General features: G+C 43.2%; 4 protein-coding genes across 4 annotated transcripts in view; all 4 read left to right on the top strand.

Annotated features, from left to right (window-relative positions):
- The first annotated feature begins 376 nt into the window (after positions 1-376).
- LOC133128315 (zinc-binding protein A33-like) lies at positions 377-5,107 on the top strand. Its single transcript, XM_061241705.1, has 4 exons — positions 377-606; positions 2,859-2,881; positions 3,241-3,359; positions 3,817-5,107. The coding sequence occupies exons 1-4, from the start codon at positions 409-411 to the stop codon at positions 4,338-4,340; spliced, it is 864 nt and encodes a 287-aa protein (XP_061097689.1). The 5' UTR covers positions 377-408; the 3' UTR covers positions 4,341-5,107.
- A 3,647-nt stretch (positions 5,108-8,754) lies between these two features.
- LOC133128996 (E3 ubiquitin-protein ligase TRIM35-like) lies at positions 8,755-10,762 on the top strand (the record flags this gene model as incomplete). The annotated part of the gene is made up of 3 exons (XM_061242801.1): positions 8,755-9,159; positions 10,390-10,485; positions 10,571-10,762. Coding segments are annotated over exons 1-3 (693 nt in total), but the record flags the coding sequence as incomplete, so codon positions are not given.
- Positions 10,763-14,413: 3,651 nt separating this feature from the next.
- LOC133128995 (E3 ubiquitin-protein ligase TRIM35-like) lies at positions 14,414-21,542 on the top strand. The gene is made up of 7 exons (XM_061242800.1): positions 14,414-15,307; positions 16,333-16,428; positions 16,514-16,744; positions 18,801-18,823; positions 19,681-19,799; positions 20,237-20,301; positions 21,507-21,542. Exons 1-7 carry the CDS (start codon positions 14,906-14,908, stop codon positions 21,540-21,542), a joined length of 972 nt encoding a protein of 323 aa, XP_061098784.1. The 5' UTR covers positions 14,414-14,905.
- A 509-nt stretch (positions 21,543-22,051) lies between these two features.
- Positions 22,052-24,938, top strand: part of LOC133128313 (E3 ubiquitin-protein ligase TRIM35-like) — a 39,694-nt gene continuing 36,807 nt past the window's right edge. The window contains exons 1-3 of the mRNA XM_061241703.1: positions 22,052-22,453; positions 23,491-23,586; positions 23,672-23,902. Coding sequence (XP_061097687.1) covers positions 22,052-22,453; positions 23,491-23,586; positions 23,672-23,902 — 729 coding nt within the window. The remainder of the gene's footprint in view (positions 22,454-23,490; positions 23,587-23,671; positions 23,903-24,938) is intronic.

Raw genomic sequence — 24,938 nt, 5'->3', positions numbered from 1 at the left:
AATTTGCTGTAGTCATTCCTGTTTACCTGTCATAGAATCAATGCACAGATATGTATGTGTCAATTAACACATTGTTTTTACACAAGTTGTGACCTGAGTCTCCATTCTGGCTCCTCTCTGTCTGAACAGGGGCTCTTGTGCTGTCTGTGTAGGCAGTGAAGCTTACTCTCTGTTGGACTCTCATTTCTTTCCAGGGGAAACTCAGGACTGCACTGGCTCCACTGCAGGAGAAGCTAAGAGCCTTTAATGCAGTGAAACTAATCTGTGATCAAACGGCAAAGCACATCAAGGTACTGTACTGAGGCCTTTAAATCACAGTGTTGAAAATGCAGCACTGGATTGTGCTGAAATGATGGTGAATAATGTTTATTCCAGAGCCAGGCCCAGTACACAGAGAGACAGATAAGGATGGAGTTTGAGAAACTTCAGCAGTTCCTAAAAGATGAAGAGGCAGCCAGGATCACTGCACTGAGGGAGGAAGAGGAGCAGAAGAGTCAGATGATGAAAGAGAAGATTGAGAAGATGACAGAAGAGATATCATCCCTTTCAGAACAGATCAGAGCCATAAAACAGGAGCTGGGAGCTGAAGATGTCTCATTCCTGCAGGTAAGACCTGTTCACTCTGTGTCTGTGGGACTCTATACAGACTGCTGTTAATGCTCACCCACATTCATTGATACAATATAGTATTCTCTAAGCTACCTTTTCATGTAAGTTGCAAATATCTCTTCGAAACGTTATCCAGCAGGATCTTGCAGGGAAAGTGTTTTTGTCCAATTTACATCAGTGAACATCCACACACTGTTAACCCTTTGATGCAACATCCACACACTGGACACATGTATAACCCTTCCATACAACATCCACACACTGGTATAACAATGTTAACCCTTTCATACAACATCCACACACTGGACACATGTATAACAGGGTTAGCCCTTTCATGCATGGTGTCCACTACAGTGGACAGATATTTAGAAGCCATTTGTAATAATTTAGTTTGTGTTTACATGCCCAAGCCAGCAGTGGTTGCACCCTCTCGAGTCTTAATAAAATGTGATATGATTCCTGTCCTTATGTATCATTGTCTGTTTGAGCTATGACATCATACATTCAAAATGAAAGGAAAGCGGAGAAACACCATAAATCTGAGCTAAATCGGGCGGCCTGTAGCGTAGTGGTTAAGGTACATGTCTGGGTCACGCGAGGTCAGTGGTTTGATCCCCGGTGTAGCCACGATAAGATCAGCACAGCCATTGAGCCCTTGAGCAAGGCCCTTCACCCTGCATTGCTCCAGGGGAGGATTGTCTCCTGTTTAGTCTAATCAACTGCACTTCGCTCTGGATAGGATTATCTACCAAATGGCATTAATGTCAACCTTGCAGATAGAAGCTGTGCAGATAGGTAAAAAAAGTTTAGTTAAATAAGGTTGTCTTTTCCTGTGACTGAAAAAGCATCTGTCCACTGTAGTGGACATCGTGTGTTAAAGGGGACATTCTGCATATTGGGCCTATTTGTCCCTGCATCTGTATTTTTCAGGTTTTGCTCAAAGTAGTGATAATTATTCACTTGGATGTTTTATTTAACCAAATGTATGCTGTGTTTGTCATTTGACTGGGTTCAACTGTACAGTTGTCTATATATTTATGTTTTATAGGCTTATGTGAGGTTGAGGAGGATGGGGTTTGTGTGTGTGTTTGTGTGTGAGTGATGATGTAGCCTGTCTGTGTATGTGTGTATGTATATATGTGTGTGTGTATGTGTGTGTGTGTGTGTGTGCGTGTGTATTTGTGTGTGTGTAGGTGTGTCTAGGTGTGTGTGTGTGTATGTGTGTGTGTGTTTGTTTGTGGTTAATACACAGTAACAATTTCTTCCGAAAGTAAGTAAATAAATAAATATTATATGACATTACATATGGTATTAATATTATTATTCGTATGGGATTTACAAAGCTAATGCACTGCAAGAATGCCATTGTATTGTAAAGGGCTACCCTATCCAACATCAACACATTTTTGATATATGACATTTTTTAGGACCTGATTTTGGTTTTTTATAACATTTATTTAAAGCTATTGCTAAAGCTAATATACATATATATTGATTGATTGCATGGTGTCCACTATAGTATATGTAACTTATATAAATACACTTGTTCTATGTCATGTCACATCAAGAGTTATTTAAAGATGTGGTATCCAACGCAGTGTTCATGGAGTTTTTTATTTTGTATTCTTTCTGAAACCATATCTCAAGTTCTCAAAACTCTAAACAAAAACTGCAATACCATTAACCATGCTGGAAAAATTCCACAAATCTCTGGCTAAATTAAACTTTTTTCTGTTGAAACCATATTCCCACTTCTCCATTACATTACATTATTGGCATTTGGCAGACGCTCTTATCCAGAGCGATGTACAGTTGATTAGACTAAGCAGGAGACAATCCTCCCCTGGAGCAATGCAGGGTTAAGGGCCTTGCTCAAGGGCCCAACAGCTGTGCGGATGTTATTGTGGCTACACTGGGATTAGAACCACCGACCTTGTGTCTCCCAGTCATTTACCTTAACCACTACGCTACAGGCTGCCCCTAAGAGTTTTGCCAGATGGTCATTTTGAATAGTAGTGCTTTCCATGTGAATACAAGAAATTACATTCATGAGAATTGTGCCGAAAGTAGAGAATTGTGTGTAAAGTTTTTCTAAAAGTGTGATTTGAGTGGATTTGTGCTCTGAGTGGAAACTCAGAGAATGTGCTTAATATTTGCAGAAATGGTTTAGGGGTTTGATACATCAATGTAATGTCCCAGTGTTTGTGTGTAGAAATGTGAAAAAATCTGAAACACTCTCTTTATTTCAGAAGTACAAGGACACACAAAACAGGTAAACAAACTCTCATCAGATTAAATACAGTGTGTGTCTCTCAGTGTGGCTGTGAGTGTGTGTCTCTCAGTGGGGCTGTGAGTGTGTGTCTCTCAGTGGGGCTGTGAGTGTGTCTCTCAGTGGGGCTGTGAGTGTGTGTCTCTCAGTGGGACTGTGAGTGTGTGTCTCTCAGTGGGACTGTGAGTGTGTGTCTCTCAGTGGGGCTGTGAGTGTGTGTTTCTCAGTGGGGCTGTGTGGCAGAACGCTGGGAGGGATGGAGCCATTTTCTTACAGAATGAAGATCTGATGTTGCTGCTGATAATCTTCTATGGTAATGAAGCCACACCCACAGCACAAGTGACTCCTGAATATTATTGCAGAGCCCAGTGCACCCTGGGGGATCCAGAGAAGGCTTCAGGAGCGCTGATTGATGTGGCCAAGCACCTGGGCAATCTGAAGTACAGAGTGTGGGAGAAGATGCTGGGGACTGTTCAATACAGTGAGTACTGGGGGCAGGGAGCTCCACATTGTCACTGTACAGGGGGAATCTTCAGCATCCTTTCCACAAGCTGATGAAGCCTATGAGCCTATGAGCCTATGAGCTGATGAGTCATATTGGTCCTGTCTGTGTAAGAGCCCTGGAGTGAAGAGACTGAGCACCAGTCCTTAATCTCACTGATGCTCATTATAAAATGCTGCTTTAAGAGTGATACTGTATTTATGGGGAATGACAGGAGCTACACAAACACTGACAGGCTTTGCTCCCTCTTACAGGGATTATACAATGTGTGACATATGAAATATTAATATCCTTTAGTTCTGGTGCTTCTCTCACACATATCTGAGGCTATAATGTTGTTCTTGTGAAACCCAGTTTATATCATTAGGAGCCCTTTGTGTCTGACGGTTTCCCTTTGTGCAGATCAGTGCTGACGTCTCATTCTCTGTCCCTTCAGCTCCTGTGACTCTGGACCCGAACACAGCACATCCTGAACTCTCACTGTCTGAGGATCTGACCAGTGTGAGCCGCAGTTTTGAGAGACAGCAGGTTCCTGATAATCCAGAGAGATTTAATGAGCAGTGTTGGGTGCTGGGCTCTGAGGGATTCAGCTCAGGGAGACACTGCTGGGATGTAGAAGTGGGGGGTGAGGGCTGGTGGGTGGGTGTGGTTAAAGAGTCCATCAGCAGGAAAAGGGGTGTGTATCTGAGCCCAGCAGGAGGAGTGTGGGGTATAGGGCTTTTCAGGGGGAAAAATATAGCCATGACCTCCCCATCTAAAGCCCTCAACGTGCAGAGGAAACTCCAGAGGGTCAGAGTGCAGCTGGACTGGGACAGGGGGGAGGTGTCATTCTCTGACCCCAGTGACAACACTCCTCTCTACACTTTTAAACACTCCTTCACTGAGAGACTGTTTCCATTCTTTACTACTCTGGGGACTGTGCAGATCTGTCCACTGAAGGTGTCTGTAAGTGTAAAATAGCACTGTGGCATTGTTGGTAAACATCAGCTGAAATCAAAGGGCTGTATTTATTCAACAAATGTCATGAACAAAAACATGTCATTCACAAAATATTGTCTATTATTTTTTACATTACAGTACCTTACAAGGCATTTAGCAGATGCTCTTATCCAGAGCGACATATAATGAAGTGCAGATTGAACACAGGAACTAGTGTGAAGAGGACCTGAGAGGACAGTACGGTTCCGAGTCCTAGAGTGACCATATAGATACAATCGGAACCCTTGAAGAGTACAACAACTTACCAATTAGCCTACCACAGTTGGCAGCTAGAATACCCCCAGTACACAATACAATAGCTAATACAATACAACACAAAGATGTCCATATATAACTATATAAGTGCCATTATAGTCTATGGCATATACAAGGCTAATCATGGTGGTGAGTTGGGGATGGAAAAGTGTAGCCTGAAGAGATGAGTTTTCAGTCTGCGTTTGAAGGAGGTCAGAGACTCTGCTGTTCTGACATCCACAGGGACGTTATTCCACCACCGTGGGACCAGGACAGACAGCAGTCGTGAGAGGGAAGTGCAGGTGTGGCAAGGGGGAGGCGCCAGGCAGCCCGAAGTGGCGGAACAGAGGGGTCTGGTGTAAATGTCTTGATAAGTGATTGAATATATACTGGGGCTGATCCCTTAACTGCCTGGTACGTAAGCACCAAAGTTTTTGGTTTTTGATGCGAGCCATAACAGGCAGCCAGTGGAGGTTGCTGAGCAGGGGGGTGACATGTGAATGTCTGGGAACATTGAATACCAGACGGGCTGCAGCATTCTGGATCAGTTGTAGGGGTCTGATGGCAGATGCTGGAAGGTCAGCCAGCAGAGAATTGCAATAGTCCAGGTGGCACCGGACCATTGCTTGGACAAGGAGCTGAGTGGAGTAGGTGGTGAGAAAGGGTCGGATTCTCTGGATGTTGTACAGGAAGAACCTGCACGTCCGGGTCACCATAGTGATGTTCTCAGAGAAGGACAGCCTGTTGTCCATCACCACTCCAATGTTTCTTGCACTAGAGTTGGATGGAGGCAGCTCGTTCAATGGATTTGGATAGAAAAGGAAGGAGAGATACCGGACGGTAGTTTTGAATGCAGGAGGGGTCCAGAGTGGGTTTCTTTAGGAGTGGGGTGATGTAGGCCCTCTTGAATGATGAGGGAAAGCAGCCAGAGGACAGAGAGGAGTTAACAAGGGAGGTGACAAACGGGAGGATGTCAGGCGTGATTGCCTGAAAGAGGTTTGAGGGGATGGGGTCCAGGGCACAAGTAGTAGGGCGGTGGGAGAGCAGGAGGTGAGACACAACAGCATCTGTAAGGGGACAGAAAGAGGAGAAACAGGGGGCAGGCACAGAAAGGGAGGCAGGCACAGAGGTGATGGTGGTCGTGAAGGTGCTGCGGATGTCTGGGACCTTCTCGTGGAAGAACACTGCGAAATCATCCGCAGTGAGGGAGGCCTGAGATGGTGGGGGAGGTGTGCTGAGGAGAGAGGAGAAAATGGATAACAGTTGACGAGGGTTAAGTGAATTTTTGTTTGGTACTAATTTCTTTTGACGATGGTGATAGCAGAGGAGATTAGTCGGAAGACAGGTCCGATGGATCTTTTGATTTCCTCCACTTCCTCTCAGCTGCACGTAGGCTGGGCCTGGAGGAACGTAGGTCGCAAACCCATGGGCTGAGAGGGGAGGGTTGAGCAGGCCTGGAGACAAGGGGACAGAGAGAGTCAAGGGCTGAGGAGAGAGAGGAAAGCAGGGCGGAAGATGCAGAGTCGGGGGTAGTTTGGACATTATTTTAAATGTAAATACAAACATTCTAAAGTGCTTGATGAGAAATGTTTGATCTCTCTGATATAACCTCACAATGTTATTACTGAGTATGGACTGTGGTACATGGTGGTATTGTAAGTACATTGGTGTGTGTGTAATGAGTAATACTGTGGTACATGGTGGTATTGTAAGTACATTGGTGTGTGTGTAGTGAGTAATACTGTGGTACATGGTGGTATTGTAAGTACATTGGTGCGTGTGTAACGAGTTGGGGTGTAATAAATGCCCCCCCCCCCTAAAAAAAATAAAAAATAAAGTTTTATGTATTACATTATAACTTTTTGTATTACCAGTTTTTATTTTTATAATATACATCTGTTGCATAAGTGATCATATATGCTGCATATCCTCCTATATATGTAATCATAATCATATTCTTGAATATTAAGAGCTTAAAGTAACTGCAAGTAGGTGTGCTGAGAAAAAAGAGAATTAGTAGCATGCATGAAAACTAGAGTTCTGAGAAAGAGGCCCAGTTAGGAGACAAACACTTGATCTACTTCTTAAAATATGCATTGGATAATCGCATGAGTAAGTAGGCGTAATAAAGTAAATGTTCCTAATAAAGTGCTGGGTGAGTGTATGTATTCACAGGCTGAAGTCTGAATGAGGCTGTGTGGAGCTCAGCTGGGTCTGAATGAGGCTGTGTGGAGCTCAGCTGGGTCTGAATGAGGCTGTGTGGAGCTCAGCTGGGTCTGAATGAGGCTGTGTGGAGCTCAGCTGGGTCTGAATGAGGCTGTGTGGAGCTCAGCTGGGTCTGAAGGAGGCTGTGTGGAGGGTATGAGGGTATGAGAGTACGAGGGTATAAGGGTAAGAGGGTATAAAGTGTTTGAGGGTATAAGGGTATGAGGGTATAGTTGCTTTCAGAACTGAGTTTGTTTGGAGTTCCACAACACCTGATCAAACCTGAACAAAGCCATAGCGCTGCCTGGCTCTTTCTGCATGCTAAAGCCATAGCGCTGCCTGGCTCATTCTGCCTGCTAAAGCCATAGCGCTGCCTGGCTCATTCTGCATGCTAAAGCCATAGCACTGCCTGGCTCATTCTGCTGCACTTCCTGTTTTGGAATCCTGCAATTCCTAATTCATGTCTTCAAAATGTTCGCTCCCACCACCACCACCCCAGCATCCACCGGTGAGCTCTGCCTCTCAGATCCCCATCAGGGGGGTTTGCAGCCACTTCCTGTTTCATCAGGCTCACAACCAGGAGTGATGAGAGGCATAGCTGACACAAAAGTTTACATTAAACCTGAATAAATATGGCTTAACCCATCCTGAGGTGAACTACGAGGTCCTGTCGGCCCTGGAGAGCTGCAGGTGATCAAGCTGGCTCTAGAGGAGTGGTGCCGTGGGCTGTAGGGGGCGGGACACCCTCTCCTGGTCCTCACGGGTCATAAAACTCTCGTACATCCAGAGTGCCGAACACCTTAACGCACTGCTCCGCCCCTTGCCTGGTCCTGGTCGCTCCAGTCTCACATGGCTCTAGACCCTGTCACTGGTCTCCTGCCTTCAGAGTGCAACACGCTCATCAGTTAGTCCATTCTCCTGCCTTCAGAGTGCAACACGCTCATCAGTTAGTCCATTCTCCTGCCTTCAGAGTGCAACACGCCCATCAGTTAGTCCATTCTCCTGCCTTCAGAGTGCAACACGCTCATCAGTTAGTCCATTCTCCTGCCTTCAGAGTGCAACACGCTCATCAGTTAGTCCATTCTCCTGCCTTCAGAGTGCAACACGCTCATCAGTTAGTCCATTCTCCTGCCTTCAGAGTGCAACACGCTCATCAGTTAGTCCATTCTCCTGCCTTCAGAGTGCAACACGCTCATCAGTTAGTCCATTCTCCAAGGCAGTACAGTGTCTCATGTTTTTCACCTCCACGGTCTCCCCACAGACGTTGTGACCGACAGAGGTCCCCAGTTCTCCTCACGGTTTAGGAAAGCGTTCTGTACTCTCACCAGGGCCTTGTTTGTCCTCTGGGCACCATCCCCAGTCTAACGGGCAAACTGAACGTCTCAACCAAGACCATGAGACCAGGCTCTGGTGTTGTGTGACCAGAAACCCATCCTCCTGGTGTTGGTGTTTGCCCTGGTGTGAATACGCCCATCCTCCTGGTGTTGGTGTTTGCCCTGGTGTGAATACGCCCATCCTCCTGGTGTTGGTGTTTGCCCTGGTGTGAATACGCCCATCCTCCTGGTGTTGGTGTTTGCTCTGGTGTGAATACGCCCATCCTCCTGGTGTCGGTGTTTGCCCTGGTGTGAATACGCTGATAACACGGGTACGTCTCCATTTCCCTGCCAATATGGCACCCGGGCCCCTGACTTTTGCAGTACATTGCAGGCATTTAGCAGATGCTCTTAGAGTGGATAAGCAGGCACAATTGTGTTGCAAACCCTAGAGGGAAGGGTAGTTCCCTGTGTCACATAGATAACAACTTGGACTCTGTTGAGTAACCAGTTCAGAAAAACAAGGACAGGACCATCGCTTAGACCAGGTGTAACAGCAGGAAATGAAATTGAACTACAGATTTAGCAGAAGCCATTACTCAGCTCAGAACAGACGGGACAGAATGGTGTCTGCATCTTCTCTCCTGGAAGAGGACCTCTCCTGTCCTGTGTGCTCTGAAATCTTCAGGGATCCTGTTGTCCTGAGATGCAGTCACAGCTTCTGTAAGGCCTGTCTGCTGCATTGGTGGAGAGAGAAGGGATCTCAGGAGTGCCCAGTTTGCAGGAGAAGATCTTCTAACGATCAACCTACCTGTAACCTGTCTCTGAGGAATGCCTGTGAGTCGTTCTTAAAGGAGAGAAGTCAGAGAGCTGAAGCAGGATCTGAAGTGCTCTGCAGTCTGCACAGTGAGAAACTCAAACTCTTCTGTTTGGAGGATCAAATACCTGTCTGTAATATCTGTCAAACTTCAAAAAAACATGAAAACCACAAATTTCGACCAGTTCAGGAGGCTGCAGAAGAAAATAAGGTAACTGTCTCATAATATGATTTAGATTTAAATTACTTTTATAATTTACAAATTTCACTTACATTTTAATTTAAGTTAAGCTTTGTAGTGCTGTCATCTACAGGGCCTTGGAACTAAAAATATATATATATTTGTGCTGGAAATATAATTAATATTGAATCTTAATATTTTTCATGATTGTGAATTTCTAATGAAGTAGTTATTGTATTTCCATTTTAGTTCTCAGGCCTGACTGCAGTTTAAGCTCCTCACTATGTATCACATGACTGACAGAGAGACAGGAGGGAGGGGCAGGAGTGTGGAGACATTCTCAGAGCTGTGTTAGGGAGCAGTGCTCAGCATGGGACAGGAGGGGTCAAAGTTCATGGTCAGATATACATTCAAGTGATCACTGACCTCTACATCAGCTTGTTAATGCAAATATTTAATCAGCCAATCATGTGGCAGCAATTGAATGAATGAAGGAATGCAGACATGGTCAAGAGGTGCAGCTGTTTTTCAGACCAAATGTCAGAATGGGGAAGAAATGTGATCTAAGTGACTTTGACGTGGAATGATTCTTGGTGCCAGACAGAGTGGTTCAAGTATCTCAGAAACTGCTGATCTCTTGGGTTTTTCACACACATCAGTCTCTAGTGTTTGCAGAGAATGGCGCGAAAAACCAAAAAAATCCAGTGAGCAGCAGTTCTGCAGACAGAAGCACCTTGTTAATTAGAGACAAGAATGGCCAGACTGGTCAAAGCTGACAGGAAGGTGACAGTAATGCAAATAACCACACATTACAACAGTGGTATGCAGAAGAGCATCTCTGAACACATAACGCATCAAACCTCTAACTGGATAGGCTACAGCAGCAGAAGTCTAAGAAACAAGTCTAATAAATACCTAATAAAGTGCTCACTGAGTGTATGTGGCCTTACAGGGCAGGTCACTGTGTCATAAAGAGACTAAACACTACATTAAACTTGGAACAATTTAATTTACACATTCCTGGACCTTAGACCCTTCAACAGAATATCTGTGCAGTAATTTGCTGTAGTCATTCCTGTTTACATGTCGTAGAATCAATGCACAGATATGTATGTATCAATTAACACATTGTTTTTACACAAGTTGTGACCTGAGTCTCCATTCTGGCTCATCTCTGTCTGAACAGGGGCTCTTGTGCTGTCTGTGTAGGCAGTGAAGTTTACTGTCTGTCTGTTTTCAGACTCTGTCATTTATTTCCAGGAGAAACTCAGGACTGCACTGGCTCCACTGCAGAAGAAGCTAAAAGCCTTTAATGCAGTGAAACTAATCTGTGATCAAACAGCAAAGCACATCAAGGTACTGTACTGAGGCCTTTAAATCACAGTGTTGAAAATGCAGCACTGGATTGTGCTGAAATGATGGTGAATAATGTTTATTCCAGAGTCAGGCCCAGCACACAGAGAGACAGATAAAGAGGGAGTTTGAGAAACTTCAGCAGTTCCTAAAAGATGAAGAGGCAGCCAGGATCACTGCACTGAGGGAGGAAGAGGAGCAGAAGAGTCAGAAGATGAAGGAGAAGATTGAAAAGATGACAGAAGAGATATCATCCCTTTCAGAACAGATCAGAGCCATAGAACAGGTGCTGGGAGCTGAAGACGTCTCATTCCTGCAGGTAAGACCTGTTCACTTTGTGTCTGTGGGACTCTATACAGACTGCTGTTAATGCTCACGCACATTCATTTATACAGTATAGTATTCTCTAAGCTACCTTTTCATGTAACTTGCAAATATCTCTTCGAAACTTTATCCAGCAGGATCTTGCAGGGAAAGTGTTTTTGTCCAATTTACATCACTGAACATCCACACACTGTTAACCCTTTGATGCAACATCCACACACTGGACAGATGTATAACCCTTCCATACAACATCCACACACTGGTATAACAGTGTTAACCCTTTCATACAACATCCACACACTGGACACATGTATAACAGGGTTAGCCCTTTCATGCATGGTGTCCACTACAGTGGACAGATATTTAGAAGCCATTTGTAATAATTTAGTTTGTGTTTACATGCCCAAGCCAGCAGTGGTTGCACCCTCTCGAGTCTTAATAAAATGTGATATGATTCCTGTCCTTATGTATCATTGTCTGTTTGCGCTATGACATCATACGTTCAAAATGACACAGGAAAGTGGAGAACCACCATGAATCTGAGCTAAATCGGGCGGCCTGTAGCGTAGTGGTTAAGGTACATGGCTGGGTCACGCGAGGTCAGTGGTTCGATCCCCAGTGTAGCCACGATAAGATCAGCACAGCCATTGAGCCCTTGAGCAAGGCCCTTCATCCTGCATTGCTCCAGGGGAGGATTGTCTCCTGTTTAGTCTAATCAACTGCACTTCGCTCTGGATAGGAGCATCTGCCAAATGGCATTAATGTCAACCTTGCAGATAGAAGCTATGCAGATAGGTAAAAAAAGTTTTTTTTTAGTTAAATAAGGTTGTCTTTTCCTGTGACTGAAAAAGCATCTGTTCACTGTAGTGGACATAGTGTGTTAAAAAGGACATTCTGCATAGTGGGCCTATTTGTCCCTGCATCTGTATTTTTCAGGTTTTGCTCAAAGTAGTGATAATTATTCACTTGGATGTTTTATTTAACCAAATATATGCTGTGTTTGTCATTTGACTGGGTTCAACTGTACAGTTGTCTATATATTTATGTATTATAGGCTTATGTGAGGTTGAGGAGGATGGGGTTTGTGTGTGTGTTTGTGTGTGAGTGATGATGTAGCCTGTCTGTGTATGTGTGTATGTATATATGTGTGTGTGTATGTGTGTGTGTGTGTGTGCATGTTTATTTGTGTGTGTGTAGGTGTGTCTAGGTGTGTGTGTGTGTGTGTAGGCGTGTGTATGTGTGTGTGTGTGTTGGCATGTGCATGTGTGTGTGTGTTTGTTTGTGGTTAATACACAGTAACAATTTCTTCCGAAAGTAAGTAAATAAATAAATATTATATGACATTACATATGGTATTAATATTATTATTCGTATTGGGATTTACAAAGCTAATGCACTGCAAGAATGCCATTGTATTGTACCCTATCCAACATCAACACATTTTTGATATATGACATTTTTTAGGACCTGATTTTGGTTTTTTGTAACATTTATTTAAAGCTATTGCTAAAGCTAATATACATATATATTGATTTATTTATATATATATATATACACTATAGTATATGTAACTTATATAAATCTATTTTTACACCATTTTACACTTGTTCTATGTCATGTCATATCAAAAATTATTTAAAGATGTGGTATCCAACGCAGTGTTCATGGAGTTTTTTTTATTTTGTATTCTCTCCACACGTTTTCTGAAACCATACCTCAAGTTCTCAAAACTCTAAACAAAAACTGCAATACCATTAACCTTGCTGGAAAAACTCCACAAATCTCTGGCTAAATGAAACTTTTTTCTGTTTAAACCATATTCCCACTTCTCCAAATCAAATTTGTGTGAAAATGACACACACATGCATCTTGTGAATAAACCTCACTTATTGAACACAGATTTGCTAAATGAATAAACCTTACTTATTGAACACAGACTTGCTAAATGAATAAACCTCACTTATTGAACACAGACTTGCTAAATGAATAAACCTCACTTATTGAACACAGACTTGCTAAATGAATAAACCTCACTTATTGAACACAGACTTGCTAAATGAATAAACCTTACTTATTGAACACAGACTTGCTAAATGAATAAACCTCACTTATTGAACACAGACTTGCTAAATGAATAAACCTCACTTATTGAACACAGATTTGCTAAATGAAAAACACGATCCCTTCAGCTCCTGTGACTCTGGACCCGAACACAGCACATCCTGAACTCTCACTGTCTGAGGATCTGACCAGTGTGAGCCGCAGTGCTAAAAGAATGCAGGTTCCTGATAATCCAGAGAGATTTAATGAGTGGTGTTGGGTGCTGGGCTCTGAGGGATTCAGCTCAGGGAGACACTGCTGGGATGTAGAAGTGGGGGGTGGGGGCTGGTGGGTGGGTGTGGTTAAAGAGTCCATCAGCAGGAAAAGGGGTGTGTATCTGAGCCCAGCAGGAGGAGTGTGGAGTATAGGGCTTTTCAGGGGGAAAAATATAGCCATGACCTCCCCATCTAAAGCCCTCACTGTGCAGAGGAAACTCCAGAGGGTCAGAATGCAGCTGGACTGGGACAGGGGGCAGGTGTCATTCTCTGACCCCAGTGACAACACTCCTCTCTACACTTTTAAACACTCCTTCACTGAGAGACTGTTTCCTTTCTTTAGTACTATGGGGACTGTGCAGATCTGTCCACTGAAGGTGTCTGTAAGTGTAAAATAGCACTGTGGCATTGTTGGTAAACATCGGCTGAAATCAAAGGGCTGTATTTATTCAACTCAGAGCAGGTTGACTTCAAATGACATAAACAAAAACACATCATGAACAAAATATCTATTTTGTCAAATGTAAATACAAATATTCTAAAGTGCTTGATGAGAAATGTCTGATCTCTCTGATATAACCTCACAATGTTATAATGTTAATCATCAGACCCTACACCCCTGCCAGACCTCTTCATTCAGCCTCCACAGGCCGCTTGGCACCTCCCCCTCTCCGAACCTCCACCTCACGCTCACGACTACTGTCTGTTCTGGCTCCACGGTGGTGGAACGAACTCCCCGTTGAGGTCAGAACTGTAGAATCTCTCCCCATCTTCAAGCGCAAACTGAAGACGCACCTCTTCAAGCAGCATCCTGTGAAGCTTCCTGTGAACCTTAATTGTTGTCTTTCTGATTTACTTTGTTTTTCAGTATTTTTAGTTGGCTAGGTAAGCAGTATTTGGATAGTTAAGTTTGGTCACTTTTGGGAAAAAAAAAAATAGGCCCTATCTTTGTTGTTTGGGTAGCAATTGAAATTGTACTTCCCTCTAGGGTCTTTCAGCGAACTTATCCCTGGTTATGGGTATGCACTTTGTTGTACGTCGCTCTCTGTCTCTCCTCTAGCATGTGTGTTGAAGTCATGTTTGTAAGGGAGGGGTGTGTTCTTGAGATTATCTGGAGAATGAGATTCCACTTGGACTAACATGAGAGAGAACTGACAGAAGCTGAAGAACAGGGCTGGTGGAAACCTGCTGGCACATCAGCCACTCAGACCTCAGTGGCACAATGCTGCCCCCTGCAGGAAGTGTCTCTGATAATCAGTGCCATCGGGAAGTAGTGTTTCTCACAGGTTTACTCTTTAATTACAGCAGGTAAATTTTAATGTGATTTCAGTGTGTAGCCTCTCTTTCACAAATGGAGGAGTTTTTGAAAATGTCGATGGAGAAAAACCCTTGACTTTGAAGACGACAACATTTAAGACTGATCAAAGGAGAGTCTTTGCTGTATTTTGTGTAACAGCGGAAAGTCGCCTAAAAACTAAACTAAACTGCGAAGTTCGCGGAAGCCATTACTGAGCTCAGAACAGACTGCGGTCGCGCCGCACTGGAGGAACAGAATTGGACACGAGCAAGAATTTAAGCAAAGAAAAAAAAAAAAGGGTAAACGCAGAAAACTGTAATAATAAAGAGAAAATAAACATTACTTCCACGAAGATTTTCAGCCACTTTCGCTCTGTTTTCTTGGTCTTGCTCACGTTTTCAACTGGGAAGTGAACACTGCCTGCCTGCCTGATTATAGGCGTGGCCCTGATTACCTGTCGCAGACCGAGACCTGCTTCAGGTACGGAATGGCGTCTGCATCTTCTCTCCTGGAAGAGGAGCTCTCCTGTCCTGTGTGCTCTGAAATCTTCAGGGATCCTGTTGTCCTGAGTTGCAGTCATAGCTTCTGTGAGGCCTGTCTGCAGCAGTATTGGGGGCAGAAGGGATCTCAGGAGTGCCCAGTTTGCAGGAGAAGATCTTCGAAGGATCGTCCCCCCATTAGTATGTATCTGAGGAATATCTGTGAGGCGTTCTTAAAGGAGAGAAGTCAGAGAGCTAAAGCAGGATCTGAAGTGCTCTGCAGCCTGCACAGTGAGAAACTCAAACTCTTCTGTCTGGATGATGTTGAACCCCTCTGTGTCGACTGTTTAACAGGGTCACACATGAATCACCGCTTCTGTCCAATACAAGAGGCTGCACTGAAGTATAAGGTAAGTAAATACATAATTCTGGATTTATTTTAAGATAATTCTATGACTGATTAATATTAGAAGCAAGTGGAATATTCACTTCATACATAAATTATTGAATTGCAACACAATCCTGATGCCAGTTATACAAAGTGGAAGAACACTAGGCTATCTGTATTCATTGACTGCTGCGTAGGCAAATTAAGAAAAAATATATATGCAGTGGGAAAAGGCTTCTATTTGGCATTTCTTTCTAATTTAATACTGTAAGGGTAATTTTCTTAATTGATTCTTAATTGACAATGTGTGTTAACAAAGACAATCACATGATTACAAATAACCTTTTAGTGATAATCCTTATTAGTATTAGACCACTTTCTGAATTAAGTGCTTACTATAAGTCTCTCTCCAGCAGACACACAGCCTTTAACCTTAATGTCTCTGCTTCTCAGCTAGCACATTCTGGTCAACAAGGGGTATTCAGAAGACAAAATACTGATAAATGTTTGTGGCCAGCTTCATGTCTTTTTGTTTTTGGTAAAGCCCCCCCCTTCAGGAAAAGTGTGTATAAGAGTCTTACTGTGTCTGATTCAAATCAGAAAGCTGGTAACCTTTCTCACTTTCTGTCATTTCTTTGCAAATAAATACGGAAGTTAAAGAGAAGAATAGCTATTGTTGTGTTTTTACTGGATCTGTTTCATCAGACAATGCTCACCTGTGAAATGTTAAAAAGGGCATTTTCCCCTAACAATACAAACGTTTTCGTTCCAAATTATATTGTCATAACAATTTGAGTGAAAAGTTGAATCTTTGAAAACATTACATTAATTACAGAATTTCTGAGTATTTGGCATGTCCACATTTATTTTACATTTCTCAAAATCCGAAAACCTTGTTTATTTTCTTAGTTACATGAAAAACCCACCCCAGATTTTCAGTGTGGTCTCAGACTTTTGGACCCCACTGTATTTGTAGTTTTTAACTGTAGCCATGTGCGAAATTTGATCTGAGATTAGTCAGTCTGTAAAGTGTGGACTTTCTTTCAGGGGAAACTCAGGACTGCACTGGCTCCACTGCAGGAGAAGCTAAGAGCCTTTAATGCAGTGAAACTAGTCTGTGATCAAACAGCAGAGCACATCAAGGTACTGTACTGAGGCCTTTAAATCACAGTGTTGAAAATGCAGCACTGGATTGTGCTGAAATTATGGTGAATAATATTTATTCCAGAGCCAGGCCCAGCACACAGAGAGACAGATAAAGATGGAGTTTGAGAAACTTCAGCAGTTCCTAAAAGATGAAGAGGCAGCCAGGATCACTGCACTGAGGGAGGAAGAGGAGCAGAAGAGTCAGATGATGAAGGAGAAGATTGAGAAGATGACAGAGGAGATATCATCCCTTTCAGAACAGATCAGAGCCATAGAACAGGAGCTGGGAGCTGAAGACGTCTCATTCCTGCAGGTAAAATGTCACATCAAAAAACGGAAAGAGCAACCTGTGCACATTTTATGGGCAAAGAACGCATTTCACACAAATTGACCAGGTGTAAAGTATGTGGTGATCCACACTGAAAATCATCCAGTAGGTTTCTCTGAAATGCCCCACATGGAGCCGTACACATCAGCAGTTTTACAGAAGAACATTATACAGTCACTGAGCACTCTGTGTACACCTACCCATCGACTATCAGAACGGAGAAAAAATTTGATCTCAGTCATTTTGACCGTGGCATGATTGTTGGTGCCAGGCATACTGGTTTGAGTATTTCTGTAACTGCTGATATCCTTGGATTTTCACACAAAATAGCATCTAGAGTTTACACAGAATGGTGCGAAAAACAAAAAGCTTCCAGTGAGCGGCGGTTCTGTGGACGGAAACGCCTCGTTGATGAGAGAGGTCAATGCAATGGCTGGACAGTTGAAGACTGGAAAAACGTAGCCAGAGTTGAGGAAATATTTCTGTCGCTGTTCCTCCTCGTCTCTTTTAGAAGGGTGAAGTTGTGACAGCAGTGATGTTGAAAGAGCACTCAGAGTCAATAGTTGTTCAAACTATAAATCTTTAGATTAAAATTAAACAGAGTAATCTGGGGAATCTTTGTGCTCCGTGCAAGAAGCTTCAAGAGACCAGAGAATTGCAAAATAACAGTAGGAAATATCCTAGTCTTTATACAATATAGCTAACTAATCATCTGTCATACAAACCTCACATTGTCTCTCTTAACCCATCTTAATATTTTCTGTGACTCTATGACGGCTGAGCTGTCTTAAATAAAAGCATTTACATCAAACTTCATCATTATTCTAAACATTCATAGTTTCAATGAAAGCATTTTGATCAAACTTGAACACCTGGTCTGATGAATCTCGATTTCTGCTGGGGCATACAGATGGTAGGGTCAGAATTTGGCCCCAACAGCATGAATCCATGGACCCGACCTGCCTTGTGTCCACAGTCCAGGCTGGTGGCGGTGGTGTGATGGTGTGGGGAATGTTTTCAACATCTTGTGGAATCCATGCCACACAGCTTTGAGAGCTAAGGGAGGCCCTACCCAGTGTTAGTATAGTGTTCCTAATAAAGTGCTCAGTGAGTGTTTATTCACATTAAGGATAATCAGACCAACCTCTGCGTTCATTACTGTACTCAATGTACCCTATGGAAAATAATTCCAATTGTAAGAGGTTCCATTTTTTCATCATTTAAATTACAAACTGGAGAAATCAGTTGGGTCCAATTTACTGGGAAACCATCTGTGGAGTTTACTGATTGAAACATGGATTGTGTTACAATATGTGTAACCACACAATTATGGTTGAATCGTTTCACACGTTTTCAACAAACTTAATGGATTAATTGATTGGCTTTGACCAAGACCTGGTTTTAGAAGCACTGAGCTAGTCCACATGGGCAAGAGAAAAAGTTAACTAATTGAGTTGTCTTGCAAGAAAGAACTCTTGGTCAATGTCATGGTTTACTGTAATCTGTGTAAGGCACAAGTTTTAGCAGTCACAAGCGTCCCTCTCTGCAACAAAAAAATCACAGCAAATGGGCACTGTATAGTAATATACAAAACAGGAAAATTTAAATTCACACTTGCGACTCCGCATTTCTAATTGGCCAAGGGCACCTTTTTTTGAGGGTCATGGGTAGGTGATCTGAGCTAGTGCTACAGAAGTCCTCAGACTACAGAAGTCCTCAGACTAGGTGCTCTCTTAAAGCCTGCCTGTAGGAGGCCTTTAAATGTGGTTCTCAGTTTTGGGTCAGATTGAATGATTGGCCCTTGATTTCCAGTATTGCTGATGAGGTCTCTTCTCACTGTTAACTTCTGATTAGACTTGCTGTTTGCCCAGCGTCAGCACTGATTATTGGATGTGCGTACCATTGTCTGTTTTCATAAAGTTGTGTCATATTCACACAAAATATTGTCAGCGTAGATATGAATGTGTTGTATTGATACAGGTTTCAAGGTCTGCACATTGGCAAAAGTACTAACGATGAACTCTTCATTCAATTATTTCAGAGCTACAAAGAGGTGGAGAAACGGTATGTAAACTCCAGCCCTTTGTTTTGTTGAATCTTTTTCCAACTTCAGTTCTCTTTTCTATGTAAATGTGAGGGGTTTACAAGCACTGTAGCTTTGGACCAATGATGAGAAAAATGGGACCAGACAGAAATATTCTAACAAGATAAAAAAATTCAGACCTACATGCATGATCATATAAAATGACATAATGACTACATTTAAAGGGAAAAAAACTATAGGAAAACAAAAAGGAATCGATGACAGTGACACACACTCCTGTGAGTCTGTGTCTCTCAGTGGGGCTGTGAGTGTGTGTCCCTCAGTGGGGTCAGGCTGTGAGTGTGTGTCTCTCAGTGGGTCTATGAGTGTGTGTCTCTCAGTGGGGCTGTGAGTGTGTGTCTCTCAGTGGGGCTGTGAGTGTGTGTCTCTCAGTGGGGCTGTGAGTGTGTGTCTCTCAGTGGGGCTGTGAGTGTGTGTCTCTCAGTGGGTCTATGAGTGTGTGTCTCTCAGTGGGGCTGTGAGTGTGTGTCTCTCAGTGGGGCTGTGAGTGTGTGTCTCTCAGTGGGGCTGTGAGTGTGTGTCTCAGTGGGGCTGTGAGTGTGTGTGTCTCAGTGGGGCTGTGAGTGTGTGTCTCTCAGTGGGGCTATGAGTGTGTGTCCCTCAGTGGGGCTGTGAGTGTGTGTGTCTCAGTGGGGCTGTGAGTGTGTGTCTCTCAGTGAGGCTGTGAGTGTGTGTTTCTCAGTGGGGCTGTGTGGCAGAATGCTGGGAGGGATGGAGCCATTTTCTTACAGAATGAAGATCTGATGTTGCTGCTGATAGTCTTCTATGGTAATGAAGCCACACCCACAGCACAAGTGACTCCTGAATATTATTGCAGAGCCCAGTGCACACTGGGGGATCCAGAGAAGGTCTCAGGAGCGCTGATTGATGTGGCCAAGCACCTGGGCAATCTGAAGTACAGAGTGTGGGAGAAGATGCTGGGGACTGTTCAATACAGTGAGTACTGGGGGCAGGGATCTCCACATTGTCACTGTACAGGGGGAATCTTCAGCATCCTTTCCACAAGCTGATGAAGCCAGTCAGAGTCATATTGGTCCTCTCTGTTTAAGAGCCCTGGAGTGAAGAGACTGAGCACCAGTCTTTAATCTCACTGATGCTCATAATAAAATGCTGCTTTAAGAGTGATACTGTATTTAAGGGGAAGGACAGGAGTTACACAAACACTGACAAGCTTTGCTCCCTCTTACAGGGATTATACAGTGTGTGACTTATGAAATATTAATATCTTCTAGTTCTGGTGCTTCTCTCACACTTGTATCTGAGGCTATAATGTTGTTCTTGTGAAACCCAATTAATATCATTAGGAGCCCTTTGTGTCTGACGGTTTCCCTTTGTGCAGATCAGTGCTGACGTCTCATTCTCTGTCCCTTCAGCTCCTGTGACTCTGGACCCAAACACAGCACATCCTGAACTCTCACTGTCTGAGGATCTGACCAATGTGAGATGCAGTGATGAGAGACAGGAGGTTCCTGATAATCCAGAGAGATTTAATGAGCGGTGTTGGGTGCTGGGCTCTGAGGGATTCATCTCAGGGAGACACTGCTGGGATGTCGGAGTGGGGGATGAGTATTGGGCAGTGGGTGTGGCTAAAGAGTCCATCAGCAGGAAAGGGGGTCTGGATCTGAGCCAAGCAGAAGGAGTGTGGGGTATAGAGCTGTTCAGTGGGAAATACACAGCACTGACCTCCCCACCTACACCCCTCACTGTGCGGAGGAAACTCCAGAGGGTCGGAGTGCAGCTGGACTGGGACAGGGGGGAGGTGTCATTCTCTGACCCCAGTAACAACTCTCCTCTCTACACTTTCAAACACTCCTTCACTGAGAGACTGTTTCCTTTCTTTTGTACTCTGGGGACTGTGCGGATCTGTCCACTGAAGGTGTCTGTAAATGTGAAATAGCACTGTGGGATTGTTGGTCAACATTGGCTGAAATCAAAGGGCTGAATTTATTCAACTCAGAGCAGGTTGACATCAAATGACATAAACAAAAACACGTCATGAACAAAATATTGTCTATCATTTCAAATGTAAATTCAAATATTCTAAAGTGCTTGATGAGAAATGTCTGATCTCTCTGATATAACCTCACAATGTTATTACTGAGTGATTACTGTGGTATATGGTGGTATTGTAAGTACACTGGTGTGTGTGTAATGAGTGATTACTGTGGTACATGGTGGTATTGTAAGTACACTGGTGTGTGTGTAATGAGTTGGGGTGTAATAAATAAAGCAGTGGAATCACTCCAGAGTGCTGCTCTTTTCCTGACCCGTCACCAGTGTGTCTCCCAGGTGTGTGATGAGGTTAGTCTCTCTCCCAGGTGTGTGATGAGGTTGGTCTCTCTCCCAGGTGTGTGATGAGGTTAGTCTCTCTCCCAGGTGTGTGATGAGGTTAGTCTCTCCCAGGTTTGTGCTGAGGTAAGTCTCCCAGGTGTGTGCTGAGGTAAGTCTCTCTTTCTCTCTTCTAGCATGTGTGTTGAAGTCATGTTTGTAAAGGAGGGGTGTTTTCTTGAGATTATCTGGAGAATGAGATTCCACTTGGATTAACATGAGAGAGAACTGACAGAAGCTGAAGAACAGGGCTGGTGGAAACCTGCTGGCACATCAGCCACTCAGACCTCAGTGGCACAATGCTGCCCCCTGCAGGAAGTGTCTCTGATAATCAGTGCCATCGGGAAGTAGTGTTTCTCACAGGTTTACTCTTTAATTACAGCAGGTATCTTTTAATGTGATTGCAATGTGTAGCCTCTATTTCACAAATGGAGGAGTTTTTGAAAATGTCGATGGAGAAAACCCTTGACTTTGAAGACGACAACATTTAAGACTGATCAAAGGAGAGTCTTTGCTGTATTTTGTGTAACAGCGGAAAGTCGCCTAAAAACTAAACTAAACTGCGAAGTTCGCGGAAGCCATTACTGAGCTCAGAACAGACTGCGGTCGTGCCGCACTGGAGGAACAGAATTGGACACGAGCAAGAATTTAAGCAAAGAAAAAAAAAAAAGGGTAAACGCAGAAAACTGTAATAATAAAGAGAAAATAAACATTACTTCCACGAAGATTTTCAGCCACTTTCGCTCTGTTTTCTTGGTCTTGCTCACGTTTTCAACTGGGAAGTGAACACTGCCTGCCTGCCTGATTATAGGCGTGGCCCTGATTACCTGTCGCAGACCGAGACCTGCTTCAGGTACGGAATGGCGTCTGCATCTTCTCTCCTGGAAGAGGAGCTCTCCTGTCCTGTGTGCTCTGAAATCTTCAGGGATCCTGTTGTCCTGAGTTGCAGTCACAGCTTCTGTGAGGCATGTCTGCAGCATTGGTGGAGAGAGAAGGGATCTCAGGAGTGCCCAGTTTGCAGGAGAAGATCTTCGAAGGATCGTCCCCCCATTAGTATGTATCTGAGGAATATCTGTGAGGCGTTCTTAAAGGAGAAAAGTCAGAGAGCTAAAGCAGGATCTGAAGTGCTCTGCAGTCTGCACAGTGAGAAACTCAAACTCTTCTGTCTGGATGATGTTGAACCCCTCTGTGTCGACTGTTTAACAGGGTCACACATGAATCACCGCTTCTGTCCAATACAAGAGGCTGCACTGAAGTATAAGGTAAGTAAATACATAATTCTGGATTTATTTTAAGATAATTCTATGACTGATTAATATTAGAAGCAAGTGGAATATTCACTTCATACATAAGTTATTGAATTGCAACACAATCCTGATGCCAGTTATACAAAGTGGGAGAACACTAGGCTATCCGTATCCATTGACTGCTGCGTAGGCAGATTAAGAAAAAATATATATGCAGTGGGAAAAGGCTTCTATTTAGCATTTCTTTCTAATTTAATACTGTAAGGGTAATTTTCTTAATTGATTCTTAATTGACAATGTGTGTTAACAAAGACAATCACATGATTACAAATAACCTTTTAGTGATAATCCTTATTAGTATTAGACCACTTTCTGAATAAGTGCTTACTATAAGTCTCTCTCCAGCAGACACACAGCTTTTAACCTTAATGTCTCTACTTCTCAGCTAGCACATTCTGGTCTTACAGCAAGGTCAACAAAGGGGTATTCAGAAGACAAAATACTGATAAATGTTTGTGGCCAGCTTCATGTCTTTTTGTTTTTGGTAAAGCCCTCCCTTCAGAAAAAGTGTGTATAAGAGTCTTACTGTGTCTGATTCAAATCAGAAAGCTGGTAACCTTTCTCACTTTCTGTCATTTCTTTGCAAATAAATACGGAAGTTAAAGAGAAGAATAGCTATTGTTGTGTTTTTACTGGATCTGTTTCATCAGACAATGCTCACCTGTGAAATGTTAAAAAGGGCATTTTCCCCTAACAATACAAACGTTTTCGTTCCAAATTATATTGTCATAACAATTTGAGTGAAAAGTTGAATCTTTGAAAACATTACATTAATTACAGAATTTCTGAGTATTTGGCATGTCCACATTTATTTTACATTTCTCAAAATCCGAAAACCTTGTTTATTTTCTTAGTTACATGAAAAACCCACCCCAGATTTTCAGTGTGGTCTCAGACTTTTGGACCCCACTGTATTTGTAGTTTTTAACTATAGCCATGTGCGAAATTTGATCTGAGATTAGTCAGTCTGTAAAGTGTGGACTTTCTTTTAGGGGAAACTCAGGACTGCACTGGCTCCACTGCAGGAGAAGCTAAGAGTCTTTAATGCAGTGAAACTACTCTGTGATCAAACAGCAAAGCACATCAAGGTACTGTACTGAGGCCTTTAAATCACAGTGTTGAAAATGCAGCACTGGATTGTGCTGAAATGATGGTGAATAATGTTTATTCCAGAGCCAGGCCCAGCACACAGAGAGACAGATAAAGATGGAGTTTGAGAAACTTCAGCAGTTCCTAAAAGATGAAGAGGCAGCCAGGATCACTGCACTGAGGGAGGAAGAGGAGCAGAAGAGTCAGAAGATGAAGGAGAAGATTGAGAAGATGACAGAAGAGATATCATCCCTTTCAGAACAGATCAGAGCCATAGAACAGGAGCTGGGAGCTGAAGACGTCTCATTCCTGCAGGTAAAATGTCACATCAAAAAACGGAAAGAGCAACCTGTGCACATTTTATTGGCAAAGAACGCATTTCACACAAATTGACCAGGTGTAAAGTATGTGGTGATCCACACTGAAAATCATCCAGTAGGTTTCTCTGAAATGCCCCACATGGAGCCGTACACATCAGCAGTTTTACAGAAGAACATTATACAGTCACTGAGCACTCTGTGTACACCTACCCATCGACTATCAGAACGGAGAAAAAATTTGATCTCAGTAATTTTGACCGTGGCATGATTGTTGGTGCCAGGCATACTGCTTTGAGTATTTCTGTAACTGCTGATATCCTTGGATTTTCACACAAAATAGCATCTAGAGTTTACACAGAATGGTGCGAAAAACAAAAAGCTTCCAGTGAGCGGCGGTTCTGTGGACGGAAACGCCTCGTTGATGAGAGAGGTCAATGCAATGGCTGGACAGTTGAAGACTGGAAAAACGTAGCCAGAGTTGAGGAAATATTTCTGTCGCTGTTCCTCCTCGTCTCTTTTTGGAGGGTGAAGTTGTTTCAGCAGTGATGTTGAAGAAGCACTCAGAGTCAATAGTTGTTCAAACTACAAATCTTTAGATTAAAATTAAACAGAGCAATCTGGGGAATCTTTGTGCTCCGTGCAAGAAGCTTCAAGAGACCAGAGAATTGCAAAATAACAGTAGGAAATATCCTAGTCTTTATACAATATAGCTAACTAATCATCTGTCATACAAACCTCACATTGTCTCTCTTAACCCGCCTTAATATTTTCTGTGACTCTATGACGGCTGAGCTGTCTTAAATAAAAGCATTTACATCAAACTTCATCATTATTCTAAACATTCATAGTTTCAATGAAAGCATTTTGATCAAACTTCAACACCTGGTCTGAAGAATCTCGATTTCTGCTGGGGCATACAGATGGTAGGGTCAGAATTTGGCCCCAACAGCATGAATCCATGGACCCGACCTGCCTTGTGTCCACAGTCCAGGCTGGTGGCGGTGGTGTGATGGTGTGGGGAATGTTTTCAA

Source organism: Conger conger, chromosome 5, assembly GCF_963514075.1.
Source record: "Conger conger chromosome 5, fConCon1.1, whole genome shotgun sequence".
Classification (NCBI taxonomy): Eukaryota; Metazoa; Chordata; class Actinopteri; order Anguilliformes; family Congridae; genus Conger; species Conger conger.
The sequence above is the reverse complement of the archived record's forward strand: the minus strand, read 5'-3'. Positions and strand labels throughout refer to the sequence as shown.